The sequence below is a fragment of the Cynoglossus semilaevis genome, chromosome 6, assembly GCF_000523025.1.
Source record: "Cynoglossus semilaevis isolate Cse_v1.0 chromosome 6, Cse_v1.0, whole genome shotgun sequence".
In the NCBI taxonomy this organism is placed as follows: Eukaryota; Metazoa; Chordata; class Actinopteri; order Pleuronectiformes; family Cynoglossidae; genus Cynoglossus; species Cynoglossus semilaevis.
Window position 1 is genome coordinate 6,807,525 of NC_024312.1, and position 18,475 is coordinate 6,825,999.

Sequence of the window (18,475 nt, forward strand, 5' to 3'; positions counted from 1 at the left end):
CAAACACGTTCACAAGGGAGTTTTGTTTTATTTAAACAATACATGGACTAGGTGCTGTGTAAATTTATCGCTTAAAGTTTAAATACAATGATTATATCATAGACATTACTAACAGTTAAAGAACATTATTTAAAATAGTCATATGAGTTAGTTATTCTTGTCCCCTATGTCTCCTGAAGGTGGTGCTATTAACACAATTGCAATGCCCTAATCAATGAGTTGAGCACATTTTTACCATAAATAAACATTTAAGAAAACTTAAAAAACGTTTAAAACTTGGTTTTAAATATGTTTATTTTTTGTACATAGACATTAATGCAAGCCCCACTGTTGTAAGGAGCTGTTCACGTCATAAAGTTTGAAATGTTGTCAAAAATTAAAACATGAACAACCAAAACTGAAAATACACCGTTTTATATTTAGATTAAATTCACTAGAAATTCAGTTTAAAATGTATGACCTAAAACATAAGCTAAGCTAACCGTGTTTAACGTGCCTACTTTACTTCTTCTTCTTTGGTTTTTAACAGCAATGTATCTATTCCGTTGCATTACTGTCACCTACTAAGCCTTTTGTGTAAATGCGAGCCACTAGTGTACTGGTAAAAAAAAAAAAAAATCACTTAAAAATAAGGAACCTCCAGGTACGTTTCTCTTCTGTCTCTAACAGTCATGAACTTTCCCTGCTGTGGTAACCCTGTGACCCAGACCTAGTGTGACTCTGAACATAGAAATAGTTATGTAAGAAGGAGTGGAAAGAGATTAGAAACAAGACACCAGGACAGCTACTTGATCTTGGCACACAATAGCATTACTGTTAGTGGTCAGCTTGCCTGGGTGAGCGAGGGACATGGCAGTCAGTGCCATCTGCCAACTGTCATCTTGATGATGTAACAATAACAGGTCCACTGCAGATATGGGTGCTCTATAAATGAAATGTGAACCTTGAGTTCCCCATAAAATGTGAACCTGTATGAGATAACAAGAGTCAAGCTTAAAATGTTTAAATGAAAATTAGATTTTGAAAAAATGTGTCTTATGTTACACAATTATAGGCTAACAGATCACAGAAATAAAGTAGAAAGTAGAAGCATGGTTTATAATAAGTTTTATATTTAGCCAAATTATCTTATCATATCTTTCAACGCTTCAAATCTGTATTAGTAAATAGCAGTTCAAATAAATCCTCAGTATGGGACGTTTTCAGCTAAACACCACAGAATGATTTTCTACAAATCCCTGTCCGTTTGTTCGACTGTTTGCAGCAGGTGTTAGGCTGCAGCAACAGACAAAAAGCAATCTGAGCCCATGTGTGAATCTCAGGTGAACACTGAACAGTACGAGTTGTCCCTCAGCTGTGCCTGTCATGAACTCTAGCGCAGCATCACAGTCCTGCACATGGGATGCTGGCTGAAAAACAAAATGCCTCTCTTGTTTCAACCTGCCTTAACGCTGCTGTTTCGATACCAATGACCTGGTATTTCACTCCTCGCGCTGAAAAAACAGAAGGCAGATCGTGTGAACAATGGACACTCTATCCCAGCTTTGAAGATAAAATATTCACAGAGGGTAAAGAGTGAAGAAAGGTGTGGCTGTAGAAAAGACATCTTCTCCCTCTACCTACTGCCAGTAGGGTTCGTAGATACAGAAGTAGCAGCAGCATTAGCAGAAAGAGTAATACCACTTACTACAGGTACAATGGTAGTAGTTGTAAGAACAGTTTTGGTAGACAGAATTTTAATACTGGCGGCAGAAAGGTTGGTAATTATAGCCGTTTTGGTAGACAAAATTTTAATACTCACTGTAGTAGTAAAAGTATGAAGAGTAGTTAAAGTTGTACCGTTAGTGGTGCATTAGCAGCATTGGCGGCAGAAAGGTTGGTAAAGCGGTGCATTGGCAGCATTGGCGGCAGAAAGGTTGGTAATTATAGCAGTAGCAACAGTAGTATTAGCAGTAGGAAGAGTTATACCAATTATAGTAGTAGTAGTTGTACTAACACTATCAACGGTCATGTAGCAGTAACCTCAGGAGAAGGAGTAATGCCGGTTATTGTAGTTATAGCAGTAGCAGTGGCCATTATAGTAATCGAAGTAACAGTAACTGTTATCATAGGCAGAGTTGCAGCAGTAGCAGAAGTCAAAGCAGTCGTAACAGTAGTATTAGCGGTAGCAAAAGGGACAGCAGCATCATTTAAACCAGATTTAGCATTAGCAGCAGTAGCAGTCGTATTGTTTTGTCCGTAGTCTGTGCTTGGAATTCACGCATCTCAGGGGACTCCTCTCACAGCACAGACTGCACGTGTACAGCTGTGTTGATGAAACACACCTCACCTCACTGAAAAATAAAATGCTCACGTTTCCCTGTGTACTTTGTCAGTGTCCTTTCTATTGTGCTGACATCTATTGTAGGGTAACACAGGAAGGGATACAGCAGAACTGGGACGCTGACTTTTAAATATACCTGTGTCAGGTTTCAAGCTTGTAACTAAACAGTCTTTGTTATGAAGCACGAGAAAGGAAATGAAATGAAACACGCCAATGTGTCTCATTTTGTGTTGGGACACTGTGTCTACCTCTACATGCACCTAATCCATGCAGAAATATTCTAAATCAGCTTCGGCCTCTCACATTTTCTATGAGGTCGAGCTCATCAAGGGCAAATCAAAATCAGGGACAGGCAAAAATAAATAAATTGTAATTTATCACAATTATCTTCACATTAATTATGTGATGCCTCAGAGCCATGTTCTCTCTGTCCTCTGAATAACAACAGCACTTAATGAAGGCGAGGCCTTCAGCAGAGCCCACAGGAAGTAGAGTTTCCCTTTTGTTATTTAGGTGATGATTAGGGAAGGCTCAATACTTCAAGAAAAATAGTGTTTTTAGTTTTTGCTTGTTTTAGAGGGTTGAAATAATTACAACCCAATCAAATGTCTATTTAGTTCTGCAGTTCCTTAGTTTGTTTACCTGCCCTGAAAGCAATCACATGTTTTGACCATAGATCTACAGAGCCAGCACCTGACGTCCTTACATGTGTCATTCTTTATGATGATTTTAATCAAACTTAAACCACTGTAATCTAAATGTGTAAAAAAAAGTCATTATTAGTCTTTAGTTCTATTCTCAGAATTAGTCAGAAATTCTTCAATGAGAATTAGGTTACAACACCTGATCCTCAAGAAAATTATATGATTTTATTTGTGGAAATATCACATGGCACATTGGTCAAGAAAAAGATCTGTTTAGTCTTTCCACAGTTCTGATCCATTTGTTCTCACATCACCTTGGTCTTCTCAGCCTTTCATGTGATAAACCCAAGTCTCACTGTGTGCTATTTTCTCCCCACAGTCACACTCAGCACCTTGCTAAGCTGATTGTCTCTGTGTAATACAGTGCAGTGGAAGTACGTTGGTGACGGCAGGACGGGCGGAGCAGTGGATCTGATTTAGAGACTGCAGGAACATCACTGTGGTACCAAGCTGCAGGATTGTATGTGGGAAGAACATATATGTTGGCTTAAGATGCTTTTTCTAAATTTGTATTTATTACTTAACACCTTCTAGTTGGATCCACCATCGACCAAACCCAGACCTTCACCTTCACCTGGAGTCGTGTTTCAATATTAACCTTCAGAATAAAAACTACTTTTCTATTCCATTAGACACAAATACATGTCAAATATCTCAAAACTCTACACCTGACACACCTGTGTATAATCTACAGCTAGATTCATATTTTAGACTCAGGGAGTCAGGACCGACCACTGCACACTGCGAACACCCGGCTACGTGAGGCAGGCGGGAATGCAGCAGCTTTTATTGCATGAGGCTGAGCACTTAACGGTCCCCATACCTCGGTTTTATGGTTTTATCATGTCCACAGAAATATGCATCCACTCTGGGAGGAAGGGACTTCAATTAGCCCATCACGCTGCACTGAACATACAGAGCACACGGGCCACCTGGTCTGCACAGAACATGCTGTGGCTTTACTTATTAACTACTATTTCATTTAAAACATGTCAACTTGCCGAGCAGACGGAGAACATATGGTTAGGAAGAGCTAAAGGTTCAGTGACTGTCTGTAAATTTCTATTTAAAGATTTCCAATAGTTATCTTCTTTTTATTCACTTTGTTTTTCCCAGGTTGTTATTTGAAGGCAATGAATTTCATTAAAAACTCTACAGCAAAGGTCAGGGCTCATCTGGGCCAAGTTAGAATCAAAGGTCAGCTGTGATAGAGTTTTTTTGGACATTTTTGGCCTCATTTTTTTTTACAGTAATTTTTTTTGGACATTTTTTGGCCTCATTTTTTTTTACAGTAAAACAGGAAGAAACAGACTGAGGGAAAAGTTTCCATGTGAATGCTGTCCACATCTTGTCTCTTGAGTTCTGAAGAATCTCCAGAGGAGACTTACACTTTCACGTAATACCCAACTAAAACAATGGAGACACAACAGAGGCGACCTAAATTAGCACACACTCGCACAGGGCTCGTCGTACCGTCTTCCTGTCAAGAGTTGTGAGCAAGCAGTAAATATGGAGGAAGGGCAAGAGATCGTGGCGAACAATGTGTCACCACATCAACGGGCCAGTCCTGAAGACGGCTCCCTCCATTGAACAACATGACACAGTCTGAGAGCTGCGGCGAGAGGAAAAGAAACTGAGGAGGAAACTAGGGAACAATGAAGAAATGGACGTGACACCACAGCTTGGTCTTAGTTCTGGGTGGGAGCCCAAAACTCCTGCACAGAAGTCAAAGCCCAGCTTTTTAAAAGTCACTGACAAGAAACGCGGCCCAGTTCCCACGCTGACCTTTCCCACGCTGCTGCTCATAATGTTTATTAATACTCCTGTTGTTGGACTGTTTCCGTGCTGCGTGTTTGTGTTTCCTTATCTTTGCAGGCGCACTTGAGCTGCTGTTATTTTGTACTTTCTTTGCTCTTTTTCTGTCAATTTCTAGGGTCTAAACTTCCTCTTCCTGTCCTGTCAACCACGTATTAATCCACCTGGATGGGAAATGACATTTAACTGTAATTTATGATAGCTTTTAGATGGTTATAAAAGAAAATGTGGGCTATGTGCTTATACATAGAGTCATTCAAAAATGTAACAAGTTCAATGAACTTTTTTTGAACTTGAGCTGTAGCCATCAGGATGTGGAAGTGTAGTTTTACAACAATATCAGAATTTAGATTTAGTTTGATGTACTGTTTGATTAAATAAACATGTTGAACATTTATTAAATTATAATCCCATTTAGAGAAAAATGGATGATAAAGCAAACGTATGAAAATGCAGTGGTGTGCTGTGTCACAATGACAAGTCGTTCACTTTCCTTTCCTTTCCTTAATTCACTCTCAAAATATTTGGTTTCCCTGATCACAGAGTGTTCCTGGTGAAGATTTCATTAGCGTGGACTGAGTCATGGTCAGTGTTCCCGCTAATCTCTGGCCACCAGGCATTTTCCTGCTCTTCCTACTGTGTTTCAACACAGTTGTAACTGATCTATTACCATCATTGTCTTATGTCAAACGTTGACTCTTGTGTGGAAAAAAAAAGCTGCTGTCAACACAAGTGTACTTCAAATAAAAGCCTCTGGTATTCATCAAAGTGTTGGGTAAACAGATACAAGGACCTGTATTGTCGTCTCACCACAGAGACTTTTATTCTCTTCACTGAGCGATGGCACATATGATGCAGGGAGCTGCGTTACCGCCGGGCTCAGCTTAGAAACTGCAAACTTATGAGGCGTTTTAAGAATTTGCCCGAGGAGACTTTAACGCGTGGACAAAAGCAGCTGAGTCTCAACCATCAAACATATGATCAGCAGAATTTTTTTTTTTTTTACTGAGCTTCAGTCGACCACCGACTGCACACAGGCTGTTTTCCACTGTTCGAGACGACTAATCTCCCAACATACCGGATACCTCTGTACTATTTTTACAACTTTTTAAAGTTTGTGTACTCAATGCCAAAGTATTTTACCTACTAGTTTTAGGCTGAGTTAGAGGGGGCACAGCTCTGTTGGTAATGGGGCGATATGAAGTGTAACATGTTAATTATATATTACAATAATTCCTTTTTGATGAAACATTCCTGCACACATTGCATGTTTACGTATTTGTAGGTCAAAGACTTTAAGCTCAGAAGAATCCAAATCCTCATTAATTCTACTTTGTACTACTACTTCCAAAGTCCATACACCTGCCTCTGTATCTGCTGCCATCAGAAGGTGAAACTGCCAAACTGGTCCAACATGAAAAAGAGGGAAATGCTTGACTGGACTGACAGGAGAACAGGATGAGGTTGTTTGGACCTTCAGTGTGGCAGCGTACCTCCACGTCCCGTGTTGTGATCCTCTTCTAATCTCATTGACAAAGCCTCCAGCAGGAAGCTATGCCAGATATGTCTGCCTCATCACAGCTCTACCAGCAAAGCAGGCGAGTGAAGAATAACATTGTTTCCCAGAACAATCATTATTCCATAAATACAAGGACAAAATGAACAACAGAGGGTTTAACCCAGACTCCAGCTGTGCCAACTCCAGGGAATTCTTTCCATATTTCCCTCCCTGGTGACTCACTTAATGCCTGAGTGAATTTGGGCAAAACAAGGTCAGCCGAGCACAGGCCCTACTTTTTCTGTCATTGACAGGAGCAGGAGTTTTAAAGGTGAAAAACAAAGGTCTTTTGGAGAACTTTTACATCTGCTATTTGTGTCTAAATGTTAACTGCAGAGAAGAGAAATGACATAGACTTTTTCTCCCTCAGTTATATGACTGGACGTTAGCAGAAAGTGACGATGTTTTCTGAGGCAGATTTCATTGAGCAGAAGCAACAATAGAGTCACAAAAAGTTAAACTTTTGGATGGCGGATTTACATCTGCTATTTGTGTCTAAATGTTAACTGCAGAGAAGAGAAATGACATAGACTTTTTCTCCCTCAGTCAAATTGAAAATACAATGAAAGATCAGTTTAATCCTCATATGCAAACAGTCTCATATGATGAGGTATGTAAATGTGTGTATGTATGTAAATTGATCTCAATATTATTAGTTATTTATGGGAGTTTTCACGGCACTGATAAGCAGATTTTTTCTCAGTTTGTTAATGAATGAGAAATTATCATCTGGGTCCAATTTTGACCAACTGATTTGAGGACTAGGTTGAATCAAACCTGGATCCTTCACTCACATCTGCACCACAAAATAAATAAATAAATAAATAAAAATGGATAAGTGTTTATTCTGAAAGATGTGTGATTCCATCCACCAGAGCAGTGAACGGTCACAGTTTTTAAAGTACCTTTACAAGGATCTGGACACTGTCTTTCTCCACTGTCTAATTTTCCATTAGCACTGTTGGACACTGTTGGTGTTAATATAACTATATTAACTATGTTCTGCACACTTTTTAACCCACTTTATAAAGAACTTCCCACCTGACTTTAAATTGTCTCCTCAGCCCTATTTCTTCAGGAAAAAAAAAATTAACTATGATCCTTATTTGACTCATTTGTCAGATCATTAACAGAGTGAAGACACATAAAAGCTCACAGGTCTAGCACCGGAAGCTAGTGGACAAGTAATGAATGTCAGTGTCCTCACAGAGGATGTGGAAACTGGAGACTCGTTTTTAAAGATCAGTTGACAGAGCACATTATTCAAGGTTAGGAATTTGAACGTTCCATCACACAGCTCTGTTCCCATGGTTCTCTGTGCTTTTCCACAGCTGCTTCCAAAAAAGGGCATGTGGAAATTTATAACATGGTGAGAGATAACTTACTGCCCAGTGCTACCTTCCAGGGACACAGTGGCATAGAGACAACCGATTGGGATTAATACAAGTGATCTGGATGTAAAGTTGAAGGATGGGTCGGCACTGATGAAAAAGTAGGAGCAGCAGATACATAATAACTTACACAGTTAGCAGTTATTTTTATGATACAGTTGTCACTGCAGCATCCCTGCTCAGTGCTGTGGATTAAAAAAAAAAAAACTCAAATGCTACACATTTTTATTTTGACATGTTAAGCACATACCTGTGTCAGTGTCGGCCATTTTGTTGTCCAACTTTGGCTACTGAAAACAGCTACTAATTTTAAAAACACATTTTAGGCATCATAAAAAGACAACAAGACAGAAAACATTTCACTTTTTTCCTGTCATTTATTTTATTATTGTCAACTACGGCATGAACGCTCACCTCACCTCACCTCACCTCTAAGTTTTATATTAAGTGAGTCAGTGAAGTGGCGCCTCAGGGATCGTGAGTCGTTAAGTACGCTGATTGAAAACGACTGCTGCCGCTCATGAAACCAATGAACAAAGAAAGTCTCTGCGCTGCTTTGAGCCGAAGATATTTGGTTCGACGGCGCCATCTGTAGGTTTAACTAAAAAGTATCGAAACGTAACTTGTTTTTGTAAAACAAATTTTATCTTTGAGCCAAAACAGTTGAAGGGACTTTAATAATTGCAATTGAACCCTAATACGGCAATTGTTTTACTTTTACCATAATAAAGAAACATAATTTTAACTATAGACATTTCCTGTAAAGGACAAGTAATTAAGAGGCATTTTGTTCAAATTCAGATTTTTTTTCTTCTTAGTGTTCTTATGACAATATTCTTTACCACAAACTTACTGCACCTTGTAGGTGCCCTGGTGGGTTGCAGTCCTGTGTGGATACAGCAGAATCTACCAGACAAGTGTACTGCAAATACAATGCTGTTGCTCTTAAAAAAAGGTAGTTTTCCACAGCAATACTATTTTAAACCTATTTATTTCCATATTAAAAAGTAGTTTTCCACAGCAATGCTATTTTAAACCTATTTATTTCCATATTTAAAAATAAATTGTAGCTAAATCTTCCTCAAAATCATTAAACACATGAAAAACATGTAGGAAAAAAAGTATTAAGTAGTAAAATATTTCCAAAATCATTAAAAAACATGTGGGAAAAAAGTATTAAGTAGTAAAATATTTCACCACAACAGACACAATGAAAACATACTCAAAACTTAACAAAATGTGAAACCTTTATTTCAGATTTCATTTTGTACAAAATAACCCCTCAGTGAACACTAAGTGCATCTTGGAATGCTTGTTGGTGAATGGACCCAGAGGGTTGTCCTGATTGCTTAAAAAAATGAATGCTCTTCTGGTGCATTAAGATGGCAGCCACCGGTGCAGAAATCCCCCACAGCGCCTCCTCCAGGACATTGACTGATTCAACAAGGTGGCCTGCATATTTTATCCCCTTAATAAGAGTTTCCCCCAAGTCCTGTTAAAGTCCCCTAGCAGCGCTCTACTCCTTGGCCACAGGGAATGGCTTCTCCACAGTGATTTCACCGCAATCGTGGATGGAGACGTCTTTCAGAGGTTTGTCACGGGCATCTGTCTTTGTGCCTTCAATCTTCCTTACAACATCCTGGGGGAATAAAAAGAGAGAAAGATGTCAGTAAAGGTTGTTCAGTAATGGGTTTTGATGAGTTTAAATACTGGCCACTTTTACTTAAATTTGTGTGACCAAACAAACTTCAATTTTGTGTGACCAACCAGAACGGATCAGTCAGACAGTTTGAAATGAAGTTTTTGGTTCTATTCCAGCCAGGTAAACCACAGGGCTGGTTGATGCTAACTTGATCCTAATCCAATGTTATCATACCTAACAACCAGAGAGTCAGACAAAAAGGAGGGGAAATGGAATCACCATGCAGGGAGAAGGCTACATGAGGTTTAATACATTTGTCGTTCAGAGCAGTGGTAAAAATTAAGCATCTCTTTATAACTGCACAGTTTAAAACAAAAACTGAAAAACAACAGTCAGCTCAGGCCCCAGTCCAGCCATTTGTCCAGCTACGACATGATTGCTCAGCAATCACTCTACAATTTGCAGTGTTTTAATTATTGTGCAGTATGTGGAGTGCAACTTCAGCTAAATCCATATAACTATAAGAGATCATACTATGTCATCATACTCACCATTCCCTCCAGTACTTTTCCAAAGACCACGTGTTTGCCGTCTAACCATGGAGTCGCAACTGTGGTGATGAAGAACTGAGAGCCATTAGTGTCTTTGCCAGCGTTGGCCATGCTGAGCCAACCAGCGCCGTAGTGCTTCAGCTTGAAGTTCTCATCAGGGAAACGGTCGCCATAGATGCTTTTGCCTACAAAAACAAAAACCCAAAAATATCAAACCCTGGTGACCTGATGGTTAGTAATGAATAAATGGTTGGACTGCATGTTTTAATAAAGACGCATGTAGTGAGTTTGTTATCCATTGTATCAGATATTGTCAGGTTCTTACCTCCAGTACCATCTCCTCTGGTGAAGTCTCCACCCTGGATCATGAAATCCCGGATGACCCTGTGGAATTTGCTGCCCTTGTAACCAAACCCTTTCTGTGCAATTGGAATAAAAAATAAACAAAAAAGAAACAACACTTGAGAGATATTCAGGTCATGTTAGGTCACAGTTGAAAACCCACGTGGGTCACATGATAGTCTGTGTTTGGTAAAGTACAGAGAAACTTCAATGATAGTGAAAAAAAAGGTTCATGTTCAACTGAGCCATGGTTTATTTATTTCCTACTCAGCCAGCCAGGCCCAAACTGATGAAACTGTGCAACTACTGTGTGAAAGGATGTCTCTAAAATTCCTCACCTCTCCTGTTGCCAGTGCGACAAAGTTTTCAGCTGTTTTAGGAACAGTTTTCCCAAGCACACCGATGACAATTCTTCCTGCGTCCTCATCTCCGATTTTGATGTCAAAGTAGACCTGTAAAGTTATGCAGAGTTTTTAAACTTTCATGGACTTGTAAGGAAAACACAAAAAAATCACAATTTGCACGTTGATCTTAAATATTTTAGGGCCTTTACTTCTCATATTCTTTAAATTAGTTGGAAGAAGTTACAATGAAAACAATTGCATTCAGGGTAATCAAAAGTGAGGGTAATTAGCCAGGTCGATTATGGAGTTGCACTTTTTTTTTTTAATTGTTTCTATACATATATTTACATAAGACGAGCTGCTGACAAGCATTTGTAATGAATTTGAGCAGAGGCTTAAACTACATGCCCCCAGGTTAATGAAACTGCTGGGCCTCCATTCAAAGCGCCCGTGGGTCCATTCAAAACTTCCTGTTAAATGTAGACGTGGACAAACACTGTGCTGCACCCTGACCTCTGCTGACCCGTAGCATTGTGGCTGAAACCCACAGTTAATACATAAATCAGAAACTGAAATGACTACAGAGATGTGGAGTCATTTAAAGTCATGGATACATCGGTGGAAATAAGGCCTGAGAACAAGAGACTGGAGCCAGCACGGCTAAACAAATGATCGTCCTTCCAAGAAAACAGTCTGTATCTCTGTTCATGCACAACTCTCTAAATTGAAACGTTAAATATTTTCCTAATAAAAGGACATATGTCAGAGAAGCCAGCCGTTAGCATGGGCTGCACAGCTACACGCTCATTGAGAGTGACGTGGCTTTATAGGCAGTTAGCAGCTAGCTGCAGTGCAGCGCTAGGATTTAAGCATCAGCCGCAGCGTCCCTACCTTGGTGGTCACTTTAGGGCCTTTCTTCTTGTCGTCTGCGGACGAGCCATTGGGAAAAGCGAGGAAAATCAGCGACCCCACAATGACCGTGACAGCGACGAGAAACTTCATCCTCCTGTCGCACAGTCTAATCATCAACAAGGGGAGAAAAACGGCTTGGTAGTCGTGGTAGCTTTATACGTGCCACGGGAGGGAGGGGTGGCAGCAGAGAGAGAGAAAGAAGGTCCGGGGTGGAGACTTGCTGCATCGGCCTCTCTGTACACCAAGCAGCGGTGAAGCGCCGCTGGAAAGTCGACCAGTGCCAGTGACGTCAGCACGGGATTGCGTTTAGACGACAGATTGGTTCACGTACCAGTAGGCTTCAGCCAATCAAATGTGGACGCGTACAAAGCGATCCCACCCTTTGGCATGGCGCGGACAATATACATGAGTGAACGCATTGATTTATGAATTAAACTACAACAAGAAATTATATATAGAACTTATATAAAATAGACATTTATGGTAATTTACTGTATGTTATTGAAGAAAAATAATTAATTCAATACTATATTATGCCATGTGTAATAGTAGAAGTAGGACAGTACAGCCAACTTTTTACTGTCTATACACCTTTTAATGGAAAACTACTTGTACATGTAAATGAAACACACCATTAGTAAATGTTAAAATCATTTAAAAAAAAGAAATAAAAACTTGAATAGATTGTACTTGCTGAAAAAATGTGTAACAGGATTGTGTTGAGGAGGTCAGGTGGGTTACATTCACCTATACAATGACTCCTGCCATCTCCCACTAGTGCAAAAGACTGAATCTGTTAAATGCCCAGTATGTCTGTGACACGTTTGCAACGATGCAACGATTCCTATTATTATTGCCTTTAGTGGCCACTGTTCTTGGGAAGCAAACACACTGTGCAGGTTTTTACATACTGTAAAGCTAACATATGGGCAAAGACATTCAGAAGATGTGAGCTACCAACAGTTTAGTGTACTTACTAAATTAGCTTTTGAATCAACAACAGACAACCCAAAAACACATGACCAACACCATATATTTTTAAAAAAAAGGATTTGTGCACCATTGCTCTTCCACATGATCAACTAAGTATTTGATCACTGGCCCAATCTAACTACATAAACGAGACCCTTTTGAATTAAGACTTGTCAAATTCAAGGTGTCTTTGCATTGGATATTCATAATGCAGAGCAAGAAACAGAGCTGCTTTGGGTTGTGTTCTCGCTGAACTATCTTTGTAGTGGGAGCGTTTGGATTCAAAACAGAGAAGACAGCAGCTTTCACACATCTATTTTCATACCAGTAGAAACATGTAACATAAATGTCAAGTATATGGGTGAAACAGAGAGCCATGGCTAAGTCAGTGCTCCTGTGTTCTGAGGAAAGCTCATGAGAAATACCCGCCGAGTGTATCACTATGTAAGACGTTCACTGCCTTTTCAATACAGTACTAGTAGCCTATGTGTTTGTGTCCAAATGTTTGGGAACTGTTAAGAGTTCTCTTGTTACAGACCAGAGATAAGGAAACACATAAAAACGCATAAAAGACTGAAGCTGCTCTGCTGGTTCTGGAAATAAGACGATATAAAAGAAAATCAATAAGAAAAAAAAGCTAATTTTTGGTAAATATTTCCCGTTTTTTTCTTTTTTTTCCCACAAACCTTTCGAATTTCAGTGTCAAACAGCAGCAAAAACATAAAAAATTCATAATAAAGAAGGTGAAACTTCATATTTGGATAGATGTGGTAAATAAATCTCTCAATAAAGGTTCTGAAAAAGTTCCCAATTTAGCCATCTCTAGATCAATACAGTTGGCACCTGTGGGCTTTTCCAATTTTGATGAGAGTCTATGGTGTAAATGTGTAGTTCACATGATTTTAATGCACACATTTTAAGTTGTTTTGGCCCAAAACCAGGAATAAAGGATTTACAATAATGTTATTTTGCCAAGGCACAGCATATTAAAGATATGCAAGACAGAGTATGTTAGGTTAGCCAGGAGAACTCTTTGGAGTTGGTGAAGATGGCTTTTATCTGCACCGAGTGCATAGAGACGGACCGCCTGGGTCCAGTTCTACCTCTGTTTCTGAAACCAGGACCTACCAGAAAGGAATTCAAACTATCACCACTGGTCACATTCTTAAAGTGAGATGGCACAGACCCGGTTCTGAACACGGAGGTTTGAAGAATTTCAGAAACACAACTCTTCAAGTGGACCTCTTTGAAAGGCCACAGACACCTGTAGTTACAATTTTAAGACACGAAAAACACTTCACAAGAACTGATCTATCAGTAACTCTGAGTAAACGAGTCCTTCAGCAGAGATGGCGTCCCCAAGTCCAACTGTCCGAAGTGGGTTCTTACAGACCAGCACCGGAGTGAAGTGGAAGACAACGTTTCCACGTCGCCACACTGTAACAGGCTCGGTGGGGTTCAGGACCAACTTCTCTCGAGGTTCAAAGTGAGAGCTGTAAAACTCTCGCGGTGCTCGAAGCTCTACTTTGGTAACATCGACTGTCTGGAGTCCACAGGCCTGACTACTGGCCACTCGTGCTCCAGCCATCACTGCCTCCGCCTGGTTGCCCCAGTATTCATCCACCGTAGCCAGGATGTGGTAGGCCAGGGTGTGGAAGTGGATGCGTGTTAGGTCTGCTTCAGAGGCGGGGTCGCTGCGGCCGTGCTGCTCCAGGATCCAGTGGAGGATGTCGCTGACGCAGCCCACGTCTGGAATACCATCCCAGGCAGCCATATCTGCATGAGGTCCATCACTGGCCTGAGAGAGGAAGAGCAGCTCCTGCTCATTCAACCCGATGGAGCTGACAATAGGAATAACCTGCTAACAGGAATCAGAAAAAAAGACTTAAATACAGACACTTATTTATAATCTACAGAATAACGGGCACTCCTAGTTTCATCGAGGAAGACCTTCACATGTACCTCCTGCATGATGCTGTTCATATACTCTTTGTCAGTCATGCTTGCCAGCTCCAGGTGAATGGGAACGGCCTTACGAATGTAAGCGATCGCTGACACAGCCTGGAAAAAAAAACGTAGGTTGAAAACCTCCATTTTCTACAAAGAACACAGTGTGAACATCCACTGTCAAAATGCACAGTAACGACTAAAATCCAGGTAAATTTAAAGGTTTGTATTATTTTCTTGATTATAATTATTCCAGTACTTGGATTAGTTACAAATAAAACAGGTGCAAAACACATCCATGTACATGCTGTTACTTGTCTTTCTGTTTTTGTCATATTTAGAACAGTTGACATCTATCAATTAAACTGTGATTAATCGACAGTTACCATGTGAAGTGAAAATGGACTCATTTGACAGGCCTACTGTATACACTGTTCATAGTGACAAAAAGCTACAGCAGAGTTTCCAATTTTGTAGATTCAACTCAAGCCAAAGACACCTGACCTCCTTCAGCCGCTCCTCCCACAGCTCCCTCCCCTGACCCTCCATCATATGGAGTCCCGACAGGACGACCAGGTCGGGCTGGAAGTCCTCCAGACTGACAATAAAGGTCTCCAGTGAGCTCATTTCCCCGTTGGAGACATCGTGAGAGAAGATGAAGCGGTTGGCCTGCGGTGCCCGGGTTGAGCCCCACTCTTCTCCTGGAGACACAGGAGGAGAGAACGAAGCAGTTCTTCACAGTCATGTGGATACATGTGGCATTTAACCCAACGGCTGCAGCGTCATCTGGTTTCTACCTGCTTTATATTCCAGGATGAGGTGAAACTCGTCTGTCTCCTGCAGTGAATCTGGAGGAACCACGATCTGTTCGTCCAGCATCTCATGAAGTTTAGGACCAACTGGTCCACATAACAGAACCTGGGGAATGACATATACACACAATAACTGAACTGAACTGAACAACTGACTTAACATCTCTTTATCTCTTTTTAATTTTTAAATTAAAATTGTGAGAACATGTTTAACATCATTAAAATGCATCAAGCAGATGAAAACAAACAGGGCAACTGTGGTGGTCATGTGATCGGCAGGAGCAGCAGTTGACTAGGCTTTGTTTGCATCACTGCTGCCAATCAAATGACTTGTCAAATGCTGTTGTCATTCTGTGTTCTCAGCGACGCCTTGTACATTATTCTGTGCCAACACCATACAATGCCTGATACGCCTTGTTCTGTCATGACAGAACACAATTCCAGTGCAGACAATACTGCAGTATTCCGTGTCTTGTTCTGCCATGACAGAACACATTTCCAGTGCAGACAATACTGCAGTATTCTGCAGTCCTTGTAAGACACAGTGTAAACACACAAACAGTGTGTAGGACACACAACACAACCATCTTTGTATCAGTACTGTGGGTGCCCCAGGGACATTCAAATTTGATACAAAATACACGATCCTTCTTTTTCCAGTTCTGGAATACTCCAGTTAAGGGCAAGGATTTGAACCTGCAATCTTCTGATTACAATGCTGCCAGCTTCCAGCTTAATATGTGAGTCCTAAAAATATTCATTAGATCAGAGGTGTACTTGGTATAGAAGTAGAAGCACAATACTGTACCGCAAGATTGGGATACAAGGCAAATTTCTGGGCAATAAGAGCAGCGTTTCCTCCCACGTACAACTGGAAGACAAAAGTAAAGTCAGTTAGAAACGGTATATAGAATTATTTTAATTAAAAAAATAATAATTTCTTTGCCTTGGCTCCGGGATATTCCGCTGCTGCGCGAGCGATCCTCTGAAAAACCTCGCCATCAGTGAAGAAGCGCTCGGCGGCTGCTCCGCGCCCCATGTAATGAATAAAGGCTTCCTTCAAGTCTTCTTTGGAGTGTAGAACGTCATGATCCCTGCCGACACCGGGGTCTACAGCCATGGCCTGCAGCAGCCCGACTCCAGAGACCACCACATCTACGCAGGCGTTTACACTGGACAAAACAAATATAAGAATGAAAAAAAAAAAGACTGAATATAGAATTTGAACATTGACAATATAATGTCTACTGAAGCATCACAATGTGTGTATAAAACATTATTATTGTCTTATAAAGTAATCTCTCAGTTTTATATTGTTAGTCTTATAAAGTAATCTCTCAGTTTTATTGGATTCTTTTCATGTCAATATGGTCATAAACAGGTAATAAACATTAACTGTTTTATTTTGTTATTAGGAGACATAAGTATAAAGTTACAACAATGACAATATTTGTTGTTATTAATTTATTGAATTTTATTGAATTTTTTTTTAGTTAGAGACCCTCACTTTAATACTGAATTTTTTTTTTTAGTTAGAGACCCTCACTTTACACTGAACCAATTTGGGATTCTACACCTCCGTTATCAGCTCTAGAGTTTGAGCAACAGCAGTGCAGAAATAGACGGTAACTATAAGCGACAGTTTGGAGGTGAACATGAGCTCAGCTCTGTGACTCACCCCACAGCCACTTTGCTCCACTGGCGAGATGGTAAAGTTATCAAAGTTTCCCAGGCATCAGAGATCACCTGCTCCACACGGGTCTGGCTGTCCACACCGGGAGATAGAAACTGAAAAACTGGCATATTGACATAATGCAATATGTGCTCCTGCACGTCTGTCCCACTGTGGTAGAAGTAGCCGACAGATAATGCCAGCAGTGCGGCTGCTGTAGCCGTTTTCCACATGATGCTCCAACTGGCGCCTGTAAAACCTAGCACAGTTAAAGTGTTTTTGCATCAACAGTAGAAACAGAAAAAATACAATGACATTTTAGTTTACAACTATTACTATTATTATATAATAGTTTAACTATTATTATTAAACTGTTAGCTTAAAACAATTTATATAGTGGGTTATTTAACACTTTATTGTGTTGTTCACTTTTTGTGAACACGTATGATCCAACACTTAACTTTTGCTCTATGTACATCGGTTTTGCCTTCTATCATTACAAAAAGATGCTGATAGTTCAATAATGGTTTTTCTGTTAACGTGTACGAAACAAAACATTTGGACAGCCTTAGACGCAAAAGGGTTGCACACGTAAAGGTGTGCAGCACAAAAACAGGGAAGTTGATTCAAAACGGTCGTGTGTCTGCGCCTCAGGGGGCTGCAAGTTCCTGCTAACGTGGACATAGTAGGGTTAGCTCGCAAGCTAACGCCAGCGTTCAGAATGAAATTCGATCTCAGTGCTAATTGGGGCTAATCTGACAATAGCTTCAGCTGGCAGAAGTTTGGATGCTTATTTAAACCCGCGTACAAATTAGAAACACTTTTGAGTGCATGACAGTACGTTCAATTACACAGCGGTTGTTAGAAGAGAAGTAGCACGATAGTTGGCTAAGGACAACACGTACCGACAAGGTGCAGACCTGAGATTCCAAGAAGCAGAAGAGGAGTGCAATTCCTGCGGTTTCACTGACAGAACATGACGGTTGCTGAGCGCTGTCAGTGCTGGCAGATGTACTGACAACTTGGAGTCTGTGTGCAAGTCATTCAAGGATCAGTGAGATTATCTCTCACGCACACGCAGACTTCCGCCGACTGCGCTGCGCAAGCGCGGATCATTTTGTTCTTCTAATTTCAATAAAAATATTTCTCACTTCTGTGCCTCTTTGTCCCGCGTCCACAAAGAAATATTTATTGGATTGCAGAAAAAAGCACCATGCTGATTTAGATGTCAAGTTTTTGGTGGGGTTGTTTAACACTTCTGGGAATGTCCAGCAGATGGTGATGTACGTCAATTCCTCAAGCTCAAACCAATTTGAATTTCAAAGTAGAGTAAGACGTAATGTTACATAAATGCTGTAGGACTTTCCCCCAAATCACAAAAAAGTGAATTCTTAGCTGCTTTTGGACCTTGGGATGAACGCTATCATTTATTCTATTATTAATACTAACAGTAAAAAAACAAGTCAAACACAAAACTTTGGTCTGTTTTT

At 40.3% G+C, this 18,475-nt stretch overlaps 2 protein-coding genes across 5 annotated transcripts; both read right to left on the bottom strand.

Moving 5' to 3' along the window:
• Window positions 1–9,062: 9,062 nt before the first annotated feature.
• On the bottom strand, window positions 9,063–11,839 carry ppib (peptidylprolyl isomerase B (cyclophilin B)). The gene is made up of 5 exons (XM_008311630.3): window positions 11,562–11,839; window positions 10,665–10,778; window positions 10,310–10,403; window positions 9,985–10,169; window positions 9,063–9,430 (listed from the first exon to the last, which is right to left on the bottom strand). The coding sequence occupies exons 1-5, from the start codon at window positions 11,694–11,696 to the stop codon at window positions 9,308–9,310; spliced, it is 651 nt and encodes a 216-aa protein (XP_008309852.1). The 5' UTR covers window positions 11,697–11,839; the 3' UTR covers window positions 9,063–9,307.
• Window positions 11,840–12,155: 316 nt separating this feature from the next.
• On the bottom strand, window positions 12,156–18,448 carry adpgk (ADP-dependent glucokinase). 4 transcript variants are annotated; one of them, XM_025056106.1, is made up of 8 exons: window positions 17,906–18,448; window positions 16,992–17,244; window positions 16,260–16,485; window positions 16,122–16,184; window positions 15,299–15,419; window positions 15,006–15,202; window positions 14,517–14,615; window positions 12,156–14,415 (listed from the first exon to the last, which is right to left on the bottom strand). In XM_025056106.1, the coding sequence occupies exons 2-8, from the start codon at window positions 17,216–17,218 to the stop codon at window positions 13,852–13,854; spliced, it is 1,497 nt and encodes a 498-aa protein (XP_024911874.1). In that variant the 5' UTR covers window positions 17,219–17,244; window positions 17,906–18,448; the 3' UTR covers window positions 12,156–13,851. The 4 variants fall into 4 exon arrangements, with proteins under 4 accessions (XP_024911874.1, XP_016888840.1, XP_008309855.1 ...); XM_017033351.2 differs by having other exon boundaries at window positions 16,992–17,235; window positions 17,891–18,448; XM_008311633.3 differs by having other exon boundaries at window positions 12,156–14,412; window positions 17,891–18,448.
• Window positions 18,449–18,475: the final 27 nt, after the last annotated feature.